The 18,858-nt window shown below is 38.1% G+C and overlaps 1 protein-coding gene across 1 annotated transcript in view; it reads left to right on the top strand.

Moving 5' to 3' along the window:
- Positions 1-11,243, top strand: part of ENPP1 (ectonucleotide pyrophosphatase/phosphodiesterase 1) — a 68,956-nt gene extending 57,713 nt beyond the window's left edge. The window contains exons 22-25 of the mRNA XM_080664138.1: positions 667-747; positions 1,593-1,725; positions 3,901-4,063; positions 7,643-11,243. Coding sequence (XP_080520264.1) covers positions 667-747; positions 1,593-1,725; positions 3,901-4,063; positions 7,643-7,813 — 548 coding nt within the window. The 3' untranslated portion in view covers positions 7,814-11,243. The remainder of the gene's footprint in view (positions 1-666; positions 748-1,592; positions 1,726-3,900; positions 4,064-7,642) is intronic.
- Positions 11,244-18,858: the final 7,615 nt, after the last annotated feature.

An 18,858-nucleotide genomic window follows, 5' to 3' on the forward strand; every position in this document is an offset into this window, starting at 1 on the left:
CCCGAGGGGTGGCTTTTTTCTTTTCAAGTTAAATGTTTTGTTTTTAAAAGTGACAGATTTGTATGCCAATGAGAACACATTTTGAGGTTGGCCTAAAGAGGCAAAAATCAGAAGGCTCTTGGTGTTCAAATACCCTTAATACCCAGTCCAGTCCCCGGAGTAAGTGTCTGAAGTCAGAACCTGGCCATTGCATTATAAAAATAGACCAGGTCCCAGCTGAAAATCCATACAAAGAAGCCTTGTACAGCATTTCCAGGCAGACATCCTGTGATGTTTTTTTCTGGTAGTAGGTGTTGTTCTGAAGCCAGATATTGTGTTTTTTCTTTTCACCGTGAAAGAGTTTAAGGACAGAAGATTGTCAACACAATATGCTTTAGTTAAAATAAGACAAATAAGGTAAAATATGAAAATATTTAATTTGGTGTCCTTCTTATTAAAGGTTTTGTAAAGTTTTTTTCTTTGAAGAAGAACATATCTGAATATTTTTATTTTGTTGAGGGACTTAACCAAATGCATTGAATTTCTCCCTTGAACCACTACCTTGGAAAGTTTTATGGGTTTGGGATAATACTCAGCTTATTTTTTTAAATACATCCTATGAGAAAGTATAATTTCCAATGTTATTTGTGAAGAATGAAATAGTTGTTCTTTTTATTCTCTTTGTAGAACTAAACAAAGGTTCAAATAAAATATATTCTGAAGCATTGCTTACCACTAACATAGTACCAATGTACCCAAGTTTTCAAGGTAAAAATTTTTAACTCTACATTTCATAATTTCAATGGATTTCTGTATATATATATACAGAAAATAATAACTATAATTTATGTGATAAGCCCTGCTCTAAATGAAATTACTAAATATCAAATACATTCTTATTGGTTTGTTTGATATTGAGAATTCCAATATACAAAAAATTTTATCAGTATTAGAATTATGGTATATCCCAATATAATTATTCTGCTCTCTCCTTAAATGTTTATAAATGTTTTTGGTGATAAAAAGTATGTAATGTTTTTTTCTAAGTTACCAAGCTAACATTGTCTATTAACTTTCAGTCTGTGTCACTCTTTGGAAGTTCCTGATAATTTTTTTTAAATCTTGAAATGAATAGATTTTATATCATGATTGATTATTGCAGCATTTGACTCTTACAAGAATAAATGTACTTCAAGTGACATAGGGAATTCAAAATATAGAGCATACAAGTAGATTTTTATTCTAATTTACATCTAGAATATTTGTGAATATTTCAAAGGGAATATTCAGATGTTGAGAATAAATCTGAATAACCTGTCTTGTTCCTGTTGGTCATTTCTTTTTAATGCTTAGTGATGACATGTGACCACAAGTTCATGATGCTGCCCAGGTCCAGGGAAGGCTGAAATAGAGTTGGATACAACATTTGTGTATTAGTCTTTCCAAAGGCCAAGGTTGAACAGTAAATTTTTGGCCTCACACTAAGACTGAAGCCAAACTTGACTTTTATCTCTAATTACTGCAAATGCTAGTTTTGAATCATGGTGTTGGACCTATTTTACATGACAGCATGGCTCCTTGTTTTTTTTGAAACTGCACTGTCCTTGTTTCAGTGATATGGCGCTACTTTCACGGCACCCTACTGCCAAGGTATGCTGAAGAAAGAAACGGCGTCAATGTTGTCAGTGGTCCTGTGTTTGACTCTGACTACGATGGACATTATGATGCCTCAGAGACTCTGAAACAGTAAGAACATACTTTATTAACTCTTAACTACAACTGTCGAGTGGGATTATCTTCTGGATGAGTCAGCAGAACCTTTATGATTCAGATTTATGTTAGTGACATGTCTGATTACACTGGAAGCCCTTGAAATATCTGATTAGTTTTAATGTTTTGCTCAGTGTTCAGTAAAACATTTAAAAAATATTTTTGCTGATTTCAGAGATGAAAGAAGAGAGAGAGAGAGAAACATCAGTGATGAGAAAGAATCATTGATTGGCTACCTCCTGCACTCTCTGTACTGGGAATCGAGCCCACAACCTGGCCATGTGCCCTGACCTGGAATCAAACCTTGATTTCCTGGTTCCCATGCTGATGCTCAGCCACTGAGTTACACTGGCTCCGGGCAGGACAACATTTTTTAGCTGGAAGAAGTATGTTCCTCCACCACTGAGCTCAGATGAGTAATTCTTGAGCTCAGATTCAATACTAAGAAGAGAACAACAGTGTTTAAAATCTCTACGTGTAGCTAGGATATTATCTTAATTAACATACTTCCAGTTAGAAGATAAAGAACCTTATGGTGCAGCTAGAGGCATCCTGAGTCTAGGAATCAACAGGGTAATAAAGCTGTAGGCCGGGGTGAATGTCATAGCTTTTACCCAACTCTGGCTGGAGGGGAAGGATAGAGTGATCATCTTGAGGAAACATCAGTGAGGCTGTTTCTATAAAGGAGAGGTGGAGAACATTTTAGAGATGGGTTGATCTTTATTATAACAGTAATTCAAAGATTTTTTAGACTAATTTTGCTATTAAGGCTATGAGAAAAAGGGACTGGACACTGCTGAGATTGAGGTCCTTTCTAAGAATGTCTCCTGCAGGCTGATTTAGGGATTACTGTTTACACACATATTAATTTATAAAATCACAATTTCTTACTAATATCCTTTGAGGCATCAAGGTCCCCTTTAACTGCCTCATAGGTCACAGCAATAAAATGGGTAAAGAAAACAACTTCATACCTTTCCCATTCACAGCTTTAACCAGAGCTCTCTGGTTTGTTTGTTTATTTATTTATTTAATATATTTTTATTGATTTCAGAGAGGAAGGGAGAGGAAGAGAGAGATAGAAACTTCAATGATGAGAGAGAAGCATTGATTGGCTGCCTCTTGCATGTCCCCTACTGGGGATCGAGCCTGCAACCTAGGCATGTGCCCTGACTGGGACTCGAACGGTGACCTCCTAGTTCATAGGTCGAAGCTTAACCACTGAGCCACACCAGTCGGGCCAGAGCTCTCTGGTTTAATGTGTTTTATATATTATGGTTCTACATAAGATTGTATTTGAAAACAATGATACCACTACCTTAAATTTTGAAAGATGCTGAAAAAACAAAATAAAACAAATCTAGCTTCCAGAACAAAGGAAACAGAATTAAGATGAGGCAAAGGCGTTACTTGGAATATCTTTGAGAATATGCTGCAATAAAAAAATATAAAGTTATTGGTACAGAAAAGAAAATCTAGTTAAAACAGAGAATTCACAGCAATGTGACTTCTCTGAAGGAGCCTGAATTAAAAAATCTCAACCCACTGTTCTCTCTCTCTGTCCACTGTCTGCCACAGCTACACAGAGCTTAAAAGACTTTAGTATCTTAGTTGTAGGTATTAAAAAATATTTGTGTCTCGCCCTAACCGGTTTGGCTCAGTGGATGGAGCGTCAGCCTGAGGACTGAAGGGTCTCGGGTTCGATTCTGGTCAAGGGCATGTACCTGGGTTGCGGGCACATCCCTAGTAAGGGGCGTGCCGGAGGCAGCTGATCGATGTCTCTCTCTCATTGATGTTTCTGGCTCTCTATCCCTCTCTCTTCCTTTCTGTAAAAAATCAATAAAATATATTAAAAAACATATATTTGTGTCTCAATTCCAGTGTGTTACGGTAGAATTTTAAAAATTCCAAATTCAATAAATTTCTATAGAAAATAAAAATTATTTGGGTTGAGTTTATCTGTCCTCTAGTTCTTACTCTCTCAACCTGGCAGAATAGGTTGAAGTGTTATGATTACTAACTTCTTATACTTACTTATTTGACTGAATTTGATTTTTAGAAATACTGTATGAAAAAAATGCTTTACTGAAATATTCGTTACAAGGAAGAATGTTATTTCTTTCTTAAAGTGAATATTGTCTTGTTTTACAGAAACAGCAGACTCATCCGTAATCAAGAAATTCTGATTCCAACCCACTTCTTCATTGTGCTAACAAGTTGTAAAAATATATCCCAGACTCCCTCACAGTGTGAAAATTTAGATACATTAGCTTTCATTTTGCCTCACAGGACTGATAACAGTGAGAGCTGTGTGGTAAGTAGTCTTTGTTAATTTACTTTAAACATTGAAAATATATCCATGTGTGTCTTATATCTAACATTATTGTGGGATAGAACGTAACTTGAATATACTTTGAAATTATAGGATGATTTTAAATTTGATCCTTTAAACAGACATATCTTCAGAGGGACCTGATTAGACAACATTTCAAATTAATTTTCTATATCACTTTATTATAAAAATCATGTTTGTTCCTAATTATCTTTTCTTATTCTGTTGTCATCTGAATGTTTGGAAATAATTGTTTTATGTTCTTTTATTTGCTCAGAATTTTAAAAAATCTAAACTGTAGACTTTGAGCATCAAGATTGCATTAAAATTTTAGCAATTTTGAAGCTTTTCCTTATGGTGAGTCAAAATGTTTTTTTCAGAGTACTTCTGAGATATCCTAGTTGTTTTTTCCTTTTCTTTCTTTCTTCCTTTTTTTTTTTTTTTTTGCCATTGAATTTAACCAAGTAAGTCTAGACCTAGATTGGCAAATATATTTGGCTTTTCTACCAGTCTCAATGGATTGGTTTTGACATGTAGAGTCCTATGGTCAAAAGGATCTCAAGGCCCAGTCTGAGCTTGGCTGGAGAGAGTGCTGTGTCACTCATTCATTTACCCCTTCACTCGTTCTTTTAAGCCTTCTTTGGTCCAGTTATTCTTTCCTTTAATAAATATTTGTTGCCAGGTACTCTAGGAACTAAGGACAAAGCAGTGAACAAAACAGACAGTGCTCTGTGGTGGGCCCATGAGTAGAGTACAGTGGCCCATTTGCCATCCCTGACCTAGTGGTCTTTCTCTATGTCAGTGGTTCTCAACCTTCCTAATGCCGCGACCCTTTAATACAGTTCCTCATGTTGTGGTGACCCCCAACCATAATATTATTTTCGTTGCTACTTCATAACTGTAATTTTGCTACTGTTATGAATCGTAATGTAAATATCTGTGTTTTCCGATGGTCTTAGGCTCTACAGTCATGACCCACAGGTTGAGAACCGCTAGCAGGGTCACCTAAGACCATTGGAAAACACAGATATTTACATTACAATTCATAACAGTAGCAAAATTACAGTTATGAAGTGGCAATGAAAATAATTTATGGTCAGGGGTCACCACAACATGAGGAACTGTATTAAAGGGTCGCGGCATTAGAAAGGTTGAGAACCACTGCTCTATATCCTTCATTAAAATGAATGAGGATATGTCTCATTTTAATTGTTTCTCTGATAAACTTTCAGAACTAATTGACCAGTCCTTTTAGAACACATTTCTCATTAAGTTATTTTTTTCCCTTATTCTTCAGAATTAAGTACAGAATAACAGGATGCTAGCTATTTGGATTTATGTTGGGCATCTAACTCTGCTAACTGGTCAGTGTTGTGGCTGCTGTTGGACACATACCAAACATTTCCTTGTTCATTGCTTTCTCTTCCTTGGGAGATTAAATAGTCATTAAAGGTATCAGTTAGTGTTGTGTTCTGCAACAAATAACAAAGAACCCAGTTACAGTGACTGAGCAAATACGAGGTTCCTCATATAATAGAAAGTCCAGAGGTGGACAGTCTTGGGACAGTGCACAGGTCAGCTGCACCATTAGGGACCCAGACCTTCCTGTCTTTCTGTGCCACTGTTCTTAGCATGTAGCCCGTGTGGGCTAAAGATGGTTTCTACTTCTCTAGGTGTTGTGTCTGAATACTGGACCCTACACCAAAAAAAACGTCATCAACAGACTTATGCTTACATCAGATTGACCAAAATGATGTTAAATGTCATGAGTTAGGCATTGAGTTCCTTTTCCATCTCTACTTTTCCAAAATCTATTTTACCGATATCTTAAATATAAACAAGTAGTGACTAAGGATTGGCTGGATATTGGCCTAGGACAGTGGTCGGCAAACCGCAACTTGCGAGCCACATGCGGCTCGCGAGCCACGGTTTGCCGCTCTGTTGACTAATGAGTTTGCCGACCACTGACCTAGACTCTCGATTCCAATAATTACAGGCTGTTGTTGTTCCTTGTGACTAAGCCCCTATCCCAGTGGTAGGCAAACTCATTAGTCAACAGAGCCGCAGTTTGCCGACCACTGGCCTAGGAGAACAGATGGCTTATGTGTACTTTTTATATATTCCTGTAAACGTTGGAACAGATGGAAAATATCTACTGGCCCAGTAGTCTACTGAGTCAGAGCTGTTACCTTGAGAGCCAGAAGGAAGACATTTGCAGAGAAGCAGGGTGAGCAGTATTGAGTAGTGGATGATTGGAGGCTAATGAGAAAATGGAAATTATTAGCCTACTTCCCTTATATGTGAAAAGTCTATATTTATCATCTATAATAATCTATAATAATAAAAGCATAATATGCTAACTAGACCGGACAACTGAATGACCTTCTGGACGTCATTCTTGATGTCCTTCTGGATGAAGCTGTATCGGCGGGAGCCAAGGCAGAGGCGGTTAGGGACAATCAGGCAGGCAAGCAAGCAGTTAGGGGCAATCAGGCAGGCAGGCAAGTGGTTAGGGGCGATGAGGCAGGCAGGCGAGCTGTTAGGAGCCAGCAGTCCTGGATTGCGAGAGGGATGTCCGACTGCCGGTTTAGGCCTGATCCCTGTGGAATAGGGCCTAAACCAGCAGTCGGACATCCTCTGAGGGGTCCCGGATTGCGAGAGGGTGCAGGCTGGGCTGAGGGACGCCTTCAATTTGTGCACTGGGCTTCTAGTTTTCAATAATAATGTCCTAAGGGTATGTGAACCTTATTGAGGGGTGTCTTTAAAGTACAGTCATATCCCACCAACTCTGGATACTTTCTTCATCTGACCTTCTCCAGGTGCTTTTTTCAGAAGGATTTACACTAATACATAGATGTACAATTGCCACCTCTATTACCTGCTTCAGCGACCAGCTCTGCTTCCATGTGCCAGAGCAGAGCATATGTCTTTAATTCTTTACTGATCTCATATTAGCTGAGACTTTATTACTTCACAGGAAATGATTGTGTTTTACCACTTCCCTTAACCTTTTCTTCATTGCAAATATGTACATAACTGATTCTGATAAGAACTAGTGTTTGTATTGTGCATTTGCACCCATCATTACATTGGATCCTCAAAATAACCCTTTAAGAAAGGTGCAAGGTAAGAGAATCAGGATTCAGATGTTAAATAACTTGCCTTAATTTACCTGATAAGGTAATGGTAGAACCAGAATTTGAATCCAAGTTTCTTTATGCTAATTCCCACATTCTTTCTACTGTCCCATGTTGCTTCTGTTTTCCAACATTTTTTAACCCTACACCATTGAAATTTCTTGCACCAATGCAATAAATGAGCATCTAATCCAGGTATATTGTCTTTTCCCAAAATTGATACATCTGATTAAACAAACATGCATCATTTATATTAAATGGTAAATTACTCAAGAGCAGGGATTATTCTAACAAATCTTGTGGCATCTGCCATTTGGGAGCCAAAGTGTCAAAGCTGATTAAAATGGGGGACATGGAAGGCTGGTAGGGAAAGTGAACTAACTGTTTTCCAGTGACTTTTCTTCTTTATTTTCTACCCTCACAGCACGGGAAGCATGAATCCTCATGGGTTGAAGAGTTGTTGAAATTACACAGAGCTCGGATCACAGATGTTGAACAAATCACTGGACTCAGCTTCTATCAAGAAAGAAAAGAGCCAATTTCAGACATTTTAAAGTTGAAAACACATTTGCTAACTTTTAACCAAGAAGACTGACATATATTTTTTATTCCAAAAACAGACCATAAATCTTTTTGAAAGAACCTTCTATTTTACACAGTCCTCTGTTCACACGATTGCATTGTTTGGAAACTGTCGACCACAGTTAGAACTGGGACTCCTCTGTGATACGACCATCTCAGGGAAATGCGTGGCCTCGGCATAGCAGTAGGAAAGTGTTCCTATCGAGTCTTGCACATGTTTGAATGTGTAACAATTCAAATTTGGGAATAAAGACAGACCAAACCTAAACTGCTCTTCTACTTCTCTTAAAGGCAGAAGTAGCCTGTGAACATTGTCTGGATACCAGATATTCAACTCTTATTATCATGAATAAACTTTGATGGAGCTGGCAACAGCAGGCATATGAATAGGATTGGACTAATCCATGTTACATTAATATCTTCACAAGAATTTAAAAACGATTCTTGATTTTTTTAAAAAGTGATTTTGAAATTTCATTTATTTTAGTTTTAATAAAAAAAGTTAATGGAAACAAAATTTTTTTCTGAGGTTCTCAAAAGGCAACATATGTAATCCTGTGTTGTTGTTTTTTTAATTATGTTTGGGCTTCTCCAGGTTTAAAGGCTTTAACAAGTTAAACTTTGAGGAAGATCTGTGAATTGAGTATGTCAATCTTTATAAAGTTTACTCTATATTTGTACCGAAAAAGAAAAATATTCCCATTCTGCTCACTGCTTATTAGCATAGGTTGAAAACAGCTCTAAAAGTGGTATGTTTACTGTTAAAAATGCTTTATCTTGGTGAAACTTCAGAGAACCTGTCAACTCATGCAAGGTGGCATTTGTCATCGAGATGGTAGGAATGTTTTCCTCTGTACATAAAAATGACTCCACCAACAGCAGAGCTATACTGTGCTGAGCTGTTTATTTGAAGTTCCATAGATTTAAAGAGAACACGTAACCATCACTTCATATCTACATGGTGGTCACGATAAATGAACTTGATTTATCCGCTGCATAGACTACATCCTTTAGTGTCAACCTGTGAACCTTAAAAGGCTACATTCACTTTTAGGTTCCCTGGGTCTAATTTAGGTGTTCTATTAGTGCACCAAAGATTTGTATTTGCCCTTCAGATGATATTTATTCTCCAACAGCCTTGGGGCCACAGAGTCCTTTAGATAATACAGTTTGCATCTGAAAATAATTTAGTAATTTAGAAAGTTTCATAAGTTTTTGTTTTAATCCACAGATCCCTGATGCTCAGCACATTATTTTTTATTTTAAAAATGTTTTATTTTCTCTCTATTGTTCAAATTGAGTAATTTCTATCTTCAAGTTCACTGATTCTTTTCTCTGTCTAATCCATTATGCTGTTGAGCTCATCTTTTTAAAAAAATATTTCAGTTATATTATTATTTCTAAAATTTTTATTTAGTTCTTTGTATCTTTTATTTCTTTGCTGAGACTTTGTATTTTTTCATTTGTTTTAAGAATGTTTGTAATTGCTCATTGAAGCATTTTTATAAAGGCTGCTATGAAATCCTTGTCAGATAATCTTGACATCTCTGTCACCTTCATGTTGGCATCTATTGTCTTTTTTCATTCAAAATGGTTGTCCTGTTTTTCAGTGTTATATTGATTTTCAATTGAAATCTGGATATTTTAGGTATTATGTCATATGACTATGGACTTTCTCTAATACCCTAGCAGGGAAATTGGGGTCACTGCCTCATTATTGATAGGTGTGTTCCCTACTCAATCTCCATTGATACTGGGGATGAGTGGGTACCCTTGTTGCTACTGGACATGGTGGGACTTCAGCTCCCTACTTGACCTCCATTGATGCCTCCATGGCTGGGATGTGCAGGGCACCCTGAACTGTCCCCATGTGGTCTCCACTGACACTGTGGGCTGGGGGGCAGGAGAAGGTTTATTATCACCAGATGGGAAGGAAATTACCAGTTCCCTACTCAGCCTTCTCTATCACTACCATGGCAGGAGAGCTGGGGCACCTATTTGCAGCCTGACAAGGATGGAAGTCTAGGCTCCCCAGTCTGTCTTTACTGGCCTGAGTGGGGTCATGACCTTTTCTGTGGTGTTTGGCTGAAGTGGGAGCAGTTATTGTTTTTTCTCTTGCTAGGCTACTCTTCTTCTGCTCCTTTGGCTAGAGAGAGACATGGGCCATTTTCAGGGTGTCTTTTTGTCTGTACTCAGCTTTTCCAGGTTGCTGACTTCGTCACTTCCATGTCTGGAATATATGAGCTAACAAGAAAACTCAGAAACTCATCACAGTGTTGTTCCTTGGGTCCAAAGTGCTCTAGTCTGTCTGTCTGCTCTCTACCTTTCAGAATCTTCCTGTTTTATATATAACTAGAGGCCTGGTGCATGAAATTCATGCCCGGGTACAGTCCCTAGGCCTGGCCTGTGATCAGGGCCATCTTCCCTGGCTGCCGGCAGCTGCTGCCACCCACCCCCAGTTCCCCATTCGCCATCGAGGGATCGGAGCCTGCCGGCCATGGGGAGGAACCTAGAGGTGGTCAGTGTGCCTCATAGTGACTGGCCGAGTGATTGTTTGGGTTATTCCACCATTCTGTCAATTTGCATATTACTCTTTTATATATATAAGAAGATAACCAAGCTTTTGATCTATACTTAGCAGAAGGATATCTATTTCTTCATAGAAATGTCTCATTGATTTTTATCTATTCTTCAAAATACATGCAGGCACATGATTTCCTCTACATGAAGCATCTTAGCAGATCTTAATGAAATGAACAGATGTCTCTCACTTTTGCCAGACAGAAGGAATCCAAAGAAAAGTTACAATCCTTGCCATCTTGGAGAGAGAGAAGAGGCAGCAGAAGTATAAATGATCCCTAAAAAGTGGTAAATGTTATAATGGAGCCAGGGGAGAGGTGCCAGGGAGCACAAAGGACGCACTATGTGCTGCTCGGCAGTATCAGTGGGGCTTCCCAGAGGTGGTGACATTGGGTCTGGGACTTGAGGATGAACTGAAGCTCTTCGGGTGAATGGATGAAAAAAAGACACTGTATCCTCCCTTGGATGGATATATTTTTGACATTTAGCCATTTACTGCTACTGCTGGTATTTTTTACAAGTATCACCGTGACCAACTTATACAACTATTTTATTTTATTTTTTGCTTTGTTATAATAATCTCCTGTTCTTAAAGGAAATGTCAGACTATAAATTCTGTGCTGACTCATTAAAGGAAACAGCATCCATATCTTTTTCTACTTAGCTTCCCCACCTCCCCCCAGTTGCTCTTATATAGTATTCCTTTTTTTCTTGTCGTGTCTTGAAAGAGATCCCTCCTTTCACTATTTCATCAATTTAAAGCATGTAACTAGTTACCACTTTCCCAATTTGAATGGTGAATTCATATGACCATATATGGAAACACTTCTACTTTCTCCAATAAAGGCTATTCTTTGCTTCTCAAGTGCTAAGCAAAATTTTTATTCCTAATTTTACTGCCAAGACTCTGGTCAGTATTTCTTAAAACGAGGTAAGTAACTTCCATATAAAATTGCATAGCTAGTCAATTGCACAGCAGGCAAACAACCAGGTGGAACTTAAAAATACGTTCAAATATCAGAGGAAAGAGGGCAGATCTTAGGGGAAGAAGTGGAATGTTCAGGGCCCAGGGGGGTAAGTAGATATGTAGAGGGCTGTCAGGCCAGTTGGCCTGGTCCTGTTTAAAGAGATAAGACAGACAGGGAAGGAGCTGAACCACCTTCTACAGGAGAGGCTCTTACCCCCTTGGACATTTTTCTCTCATTTGTTACAATAACTGTCCTGCCCTGTCCTGTGAGTACATGCTTATCTATAATAGAAAATGGCATTTGTACTTTGAAACTAAATATGATTACACTTCATGCTGAAGCCTATCACAGTAATTGGTGGGTGGGCACTTTCATGAGCATTAAGGAAAAAATTTTGGCTACAGTCTAAGGACATTCCCCCTGGATTTTGGCCAGTCTATATTGTAAGGTAGAAAAAATAATCTACAGAATATGAGTCTCTAAGCTAAGAAATGGGGATGTACCAATAAAAGTTGCATATACAGAAGCTTGGCTGCTTTCCTATGTGGAGAGAGAGAGAGAGAGAGAGAGTGTGTGTGTGTGTGTGTGTGTGTGTGTGTGTGTGTGTGTGTGTTTAGAAGGTGGGGGCAGGACATAGGGGGGGTGGTGTTTATCCAGGGACTGATACTGAGGGCAAGGGTTGTAGACAATAAGCCACAGCTATATTGTTGGAAGGAGAAAAAAGATCCAAAGTTCACTTCAGGCACACAGAGTAAACATCCATTTCTGATCTGTGACCTATATTCTTGTTTCGGGTATTTTAATTACATTTAATCATACTTCCAGGTAAAAGCAAGCAACAGGCATATATAAATATCCTTCCAGTATTTAGAATGGACTGAAACCAGAGGGAAAGTTTTCAACTTGTAACTTCCATAGGTTTTTTTCAACATGAAATTTTTGCATCTATTCTCTCCATTGTACATAAATAGTGATTGGAGAAAAAATAAAGATGTTTACTAGAAATCATATGCATACCAGAAACCATAGATGCATAAAGTACGTTTTAGCCTACTAGAAAAAAAAACCACACAAAACTCTGGAATAGGTTGTGTATCTATGGGATGGCAAAAGGAAACAACAACATAAAAAAAAGTCCCTTCCATCAGAGGCTATTTTATTTTATTTTATTTTAAATATATTTTTATTGCTTTCAGAGAGGAAGGGAAAGGGAGAGAGATAGAAATATCAATGATGAGAGTCATTGATCGGCTGCCTCCTGCACACCCACCACCAGGAACCTAGCCCACAACCCAGGCATGTGCCCTTGACTAGAATTGAACCTGGGACCTTTCAGTCCACAGGCCGACCCTCTATCCACTGAGCCAAACCAGCTAGGGCCACCAGAGGGTATTTTAAATTTAAGTTCAACTTGCCCATTGTGGATGGAAAGGGGTATATACAAGTTTGGTGACGAAAAATAATCTTACAAAATGATCTGATCATAACCTTGTATTGAGCAGGTAATGGTGGGTAGTCACACCTCAGGCATATAACTTTTATAGTGAAAGTTTTTTAAGCAAGCCCTGTTCAGTTTCCTTGTGCTTATGGGTTAACACCCTTAAAATGCCAGAAGCAGTCCTCTTTTTCAGACCCCTTGAAGGTGTAACCACCCTCAAAAGAGGACATAATCTTTTATCTTCTTTAGTGAAACATTTTAAACTAGCCCTATCCATTGTTCTTATGCATCTGAATTAACACATTGTTGAAATACCCCTCAAAGGGAGAGTTAATCCTCCAGAGAGCACTTAATCTTGTTAATCTGTAATCCGATCCCACTTTTCTTCCTCCCACCTTCATATAATCTACTGCTCCTTCTTTCCTTAATTTCAAGTGCATAAAAGAAGCTGCAAACCTGTTATTCTCCTGGTTATTTGAGAAATTGCTCTCCAGCATATGTCAATTTGGCTCAAATAAAATCTTATAAAATTCTCTATAGGCTTGGATATTTCTTACGTCAACAGTACCCAGACCCTTGATGCTAGATCCAAATACAGTGCTTACTAGAGGCAGTCTGAAACCATACAAGGAAAGAAAATAATCTCAGGATGGTGTGGTTATAGGTATAAAAGGATTATCAGCATCCACTTGGGGCTTCCAGGGACCTGGCAAGATTGTATCCTGAAGAGAACACTTTACCACAAACCTCATGAGGAAATTGAGAAGTTCCGAGAAGCTGCACTATCTAAACATTTTCCAGCCCGTGTTCTGTTAAATTTGCTAAGACTGTATCCGTTGGCCTTATTCCCCAAAACTGTAACTTTGGTGAGATGTGAAGACACTGTTTCACAGGGACTACAATTCAATACTGTGGGACATTCCCCCTCAGTGGTGGGAACTCTCATTTGGCATTTAGAATACGTTTCTCAAATCTGTAGATTCCTTTTCATGTGTTTATTGCCTTGTCTCCAAAGTCATCTGTCATTGAAAACAGAAATCATCTTTCTGTCCCTATTTCTAGCACAATGCCCGGCAGAGAGTAGTTGCTCAATTAAAAACCACTGTTGAGATGAGTAAAAACCAATGACATGATCCTACCAAAACAGCTAAGGAATCACAGGTGACAGGAAGGCAAGTAGAGCAATCACACAGAAACTAATTCTTCTTTGCACCCCTGGTTTTTAAGTGCCAGATGGGGATGCAAATGGGATATGTTTAAAAAGAAGTTCATTTACAGATAGCTTCCTGGAGCACAAGGCAGAATTTTAAAAAATAGTACACAGAGATCAAGTAATGCCATTCAAGGGCCATTCACAGTTGTTGCACTGACTGCATCCTGTGGAAAGTATGCTGCCTAATGAACTGGACAGGAAAGAATGACCTATTCAGAGTTTTGACATCTCAAATGAAAACCTCTTTACAAAGCACGCAGTGTTTCCCCAGCAATAAGCTGCTGCTGTAAACCTTCGCTGGCAATGATGGAGACGCACAGGAGCATCTTAGTTCTCACGTTCATCAACTCCAGATAACCTTCTGCTGTGAGGAAAGGCACATCAGCCCAGAAGGATATAAGCAGGTGAAACATCTGAAACAAACACATTTCAGGCAACTTTGCTTTACCAAAGAGGAGAGAGATTTTCCCACCCCTTCCTCCTCTCTTTGAAATCCAGGGCAATGGAATCTAGCATTGGTGGAGATGTATTGAACAAGGAGTATTAGAGGTGAGTGAAATCATTCTGTCCATCAGATGTCTGATGACGGTTGACAGTGAAAAAACTCAAATTTTCATATACCTTTCAGTAATATTACTGTGATAACAAAGATCTCTGAAACTAGATCAAATGTGATAATTACAATAGCTACTTTTACTGGCTGCTTATTTTGTTTCAGACATTGTGTTAAATTATATATATATATATATATATATATATATATATATATATATACACATACACACACACATACACACATTCCCAACAATTCCGTAATGTGAAAATATTAACCCTAACCCTGGATAGTGGGTTATCTCTTGTAGGGATTTGAACCAAGGTCTTGGCAAACTCAAAACAGTATGTTATATTGCCTCCTTAAATAGTGCATTAAGCATGATCAAGTTCTCTCTTGTGTTTGTTAGTTTATTTTGTTCATTAGAGTCCACATATGAGTGAGATCATCTGGAAAAGAAAAAGAAAGAGAGAAAAAAAAATCTCATGGACACAAACAACAGTGTGTTGGTTGGGTGGGAGGGGGGGAGGATGTGGAGGGAGATGGAAAAGGGTATAACAGGTATAAATGGTGCTGGAAGGAGACTTGACTTGGATTGGTGAACACATAATACAGTGTATGGATGAAGTGTTGTGGAATTGTGCACCTGAAACCTGTATAATTTTGTTAACCAGTGTCACCTCAATAAATTCAATAAAATGAAAAAAATTAAAAATGCTCAAGTTCATCAAGATTTACTTCATCAGTAGTTGAATTCTAAGCCAGTTCTTGAAATAAATGTATTAGTAGTGTATTAATAGCATGAAATATCATCAACTTTAAAAGCACAAAAAATCCCCCAAAATGTTAACTCTCAATTGAAAAATGGGCAAAAATCTGGATTAAGACATTCATAGGGAAGAAATGGAGAGAGCAAACATGAATAAAAATGTTTTAGCTCATTAATTAGATCCTAGATATGCTAATGACATTTTTGTTCTTACCATATGGGAAAGGATTAAGAGATGCAGATCTCCAGTGTTTATAGGCAGTCATGCCCTGAGGTTGGTGGCACAGATGCTATGATATATCTAAAGGCAATTTGATAATTGCGCTCCGAATGTCTAAAAATTGTTCACAAACCATGATTCATATATCAGTTCTTCAGATTTATTCTGAAGAAGCCAGTTTACTATGTAGGAAAATACAGTGATGCTCAATCTAAATGGTTGACTCTTATTAGAGAAATGGTAATAATAGTTTATGCATATAACATAATATTCTCTTAAAATTTGGTTTTTATCTAAATTTACTAAAGTGGAAAACTTCACAATATAGGAATTGAAAACGATGGCTTCTAAAATAGCATATGATCATTTATCCATTTGGTGAAAGAAAAATAGAATCCCCTTTTCCTCCTCTTCTTCTGTAACTCTCCTCTTTAGTTTCTCCACACTCTTCTCTCGGCAGTAAATTCGCTAAAATATTAACAATGATTATATCTGTGTGGTGGGATTTGGGGTGATCCTCACTTTCTCTACAATGCATTTATTTTATTATCTGGGGGGGAAAAGTGGCAAAAACAATGTTTAACTTCATAAAGTATCAGTTTGGGTGCTGCTAACCACATACACCCTCTCTATTTGCCCAAACAGCAGAGAGTAGTGAATAGGAGATATTCCCTCACTGCAGTGCTATTCACTATTAACACAATTCCAAAAAGCCCATGCTGACCTGAATTCTGCCATACTGAACAAGACTTTGTCTTTTATCATCTACCTTTCCACTTTCAGTGTTTCTGTTTTTGCACCTGCCCACATTCCTTCTGGTCTTCAGAGGAGGTGCAATTCTTTTTTTCCCCAGACCTGACTCCTCACTTCCTCCATGGCTTTGTTTCATTAATTATTAACTCTCTCTCTCTCTCTCTCTCTCTCTCTCTCTCTCTCTCTCTCTCTCTCTCTCCCACTCCCTCCCTCTCTCTCTCTCTCTCTCTCACACACACACACACACACCCACACACACACACATCTGTGATTCCGACCTCTGTACTCGTCCATCTCTTTGCTTTGACTATGTACTTGTCCCTGCCTTTTCCTACAGTATTCACCCAATTGTTTCTGTCCCTCGGCTCTCTCTTGGTTTTCTCCTTTCACTGTGGCACAGGACAGATAAGGGACTGGTTTCCATTTCCTGACCATTTTCTCACCAACCTCTCCCTCTTTTTAAGACTCCAGTAAGTTGCTTTTTGACCACCTCCCCAAACCTCCCTAATAACCTCTCTTTTAAAAACTAACAATGGCCCTAGCTGTTTGGGCTCAATGGATAGAGCATCAGCCTGTGGACTGAAGGGTCCTGGGGTCAATTCCAGTCAAGGGCACATGCCGGGTTGTGGGCTCAATCCCCAGTGGGGACATGCAGGAAGCAAATGATCAATGATTCTCTTTCATCTTTGATGTTTCTATCTCATTCTCCCTTTCCCTTCCTCTCTGAAATCAATAAAAATATATTCAAAAAATAAAAACTAACAATGACACATTTCTAATTGACACATTTCATTTTTATTTTGGAAATTTAAAAATATATACTGTAAAGTAAAAGGAGGAAAGTGATAATCATCCATGCATCCTCCTATTGTTAACACCCCATTTACTTTATTAGCTTCTTGATTATTTCCTTCATCTTTTTCTTTTATATTTTCAATACTGTGATTATCTCAAGCATCCCTGTACCACCCTTGATTCCATTTTTCATCAATGTTTATTTTCTTCTTTGTTATTTGTAATTTATTTCTATATTATTATTTCTTTGGGCCTGCTATCCCCCCTTTAAATCTCCTTCTATTGTTTTATATTGTATCTTCTTTTTAAAAAATGTATCTTTATTGTTGAAAGTATTACAGAGATCCCCTTCCCTGCCCCCCCCATTGGCCCTCTTTACCCCCATTGGCCCTCTTTACCCCACTCCTGCCCCCTCCCCAGCCCTTCACCGCACTATTGTCTGTATCCATGGGTTATGCCTTTATGCATACAAGTTCTTTTGGTTAATCTCTCCCCTCTCCCCCTTCCCTCTGAAATATGCCAGTCTGTTGCATGCTTCAACGTCTCTGGCTCTATTTGTTTGTCAGTTTATTTTATTCATTAGATACCACAGATGAGTGAGATCATGTGATACTTGTCTTTCTCTGACTGGCTTATTTCACTTAGTATAATACTCTCCGGGTCCCTCCATGTTGTCTCAAAGGGTAAGAGATCCTTCTTTTTTACAGCTTATCATAACAATGAGACTATACTCGCTACTACTAATCTGTATACTTAAAAATGGTTAAGATGGTAAATTTCATTATTTTTTGTGTGTGTTTGTTTTTATCGCAATTTAAAAATAATTGAGGAGGGGGAAGGTCATATTGACAGGATAGATGGTAAGTCCAATGGTAGATGGGGAATTTGCAAGTTTATTAATATAACAGCAGTAAGAATAAAAAAACAACCATCATTTTAGAAACATTGTTAGTGCTATAAATGTAAGCCTTGGATAAAATTAAACAGGAAACTCCTGTAGCCACAGATAGTTAGATTTCAACTAAAAACTAAGGAATATTTCTCCCCCTGCTGGCCATCTTGAAATGTTCAGCTTTAGGAAATGAGGATTGCCTGTTTCTGTAAGATAAGATGCTTTCATTCTCTAAAATATTTCCTATAGAAACACTAAACTCCCATAGCTACTTTCTGAAATTGTTTACTCATTCATTCTTCTATTTCTTAAAGTGAATGTACAGTTAATTTGTATATAGCTCACTCACTCACCAACCTTTGTTTAACCCCTAATACACATTTGCTAAAAACACATTTCAAAAATGATGATGTTACCCAGCCAGCATGGCTCAGTGGTTGAGCATCGACCTATGAACCAGGAGGTCATGGTTTGATTCCCAGTCAGGGCACATGCCCGGGTGGTGGGCTCGATCCCCAATAAGGGGTGTGCAGGAGGCAACTGATCAATGATTCTCTCGCATCATAGATGTTTCTGTCTCTCTCTCTCCCTCTCCCTTCTTCTCTGAAATCAATAAAACTATATATTTAAAAAATGACATTGGTATGGACCTGTGTTTGACATTAAATAGACTTAGACATGTAAATTATTAAATCAGATGCAATAAAAAGTTCTAAGTGTGACAGAATTCATCCACGTACTACAGTATAAGAATTGAGGCTTAGAGGAGGTAGTAAAGAGGTTCAGCAGAAGTATGATTAGTAAACTGGATTCCTACCCTTAGAAGTCACCATGAAGAGCTAATTTGATCATATCTGGCCACACAAGTACATTAATT

Source organism: Plecotus auritus (genome assembly GCF_963455305.1).
Source record: "Plecotus auritus genome assembly, chromosome: 4".
Taxonomy (NCBI): Eukaryota; Metazoa; Chordata; class Mammalia; order Chiroptera; family Vespertilionidae; genus Plecotus; species Plecotus auritus.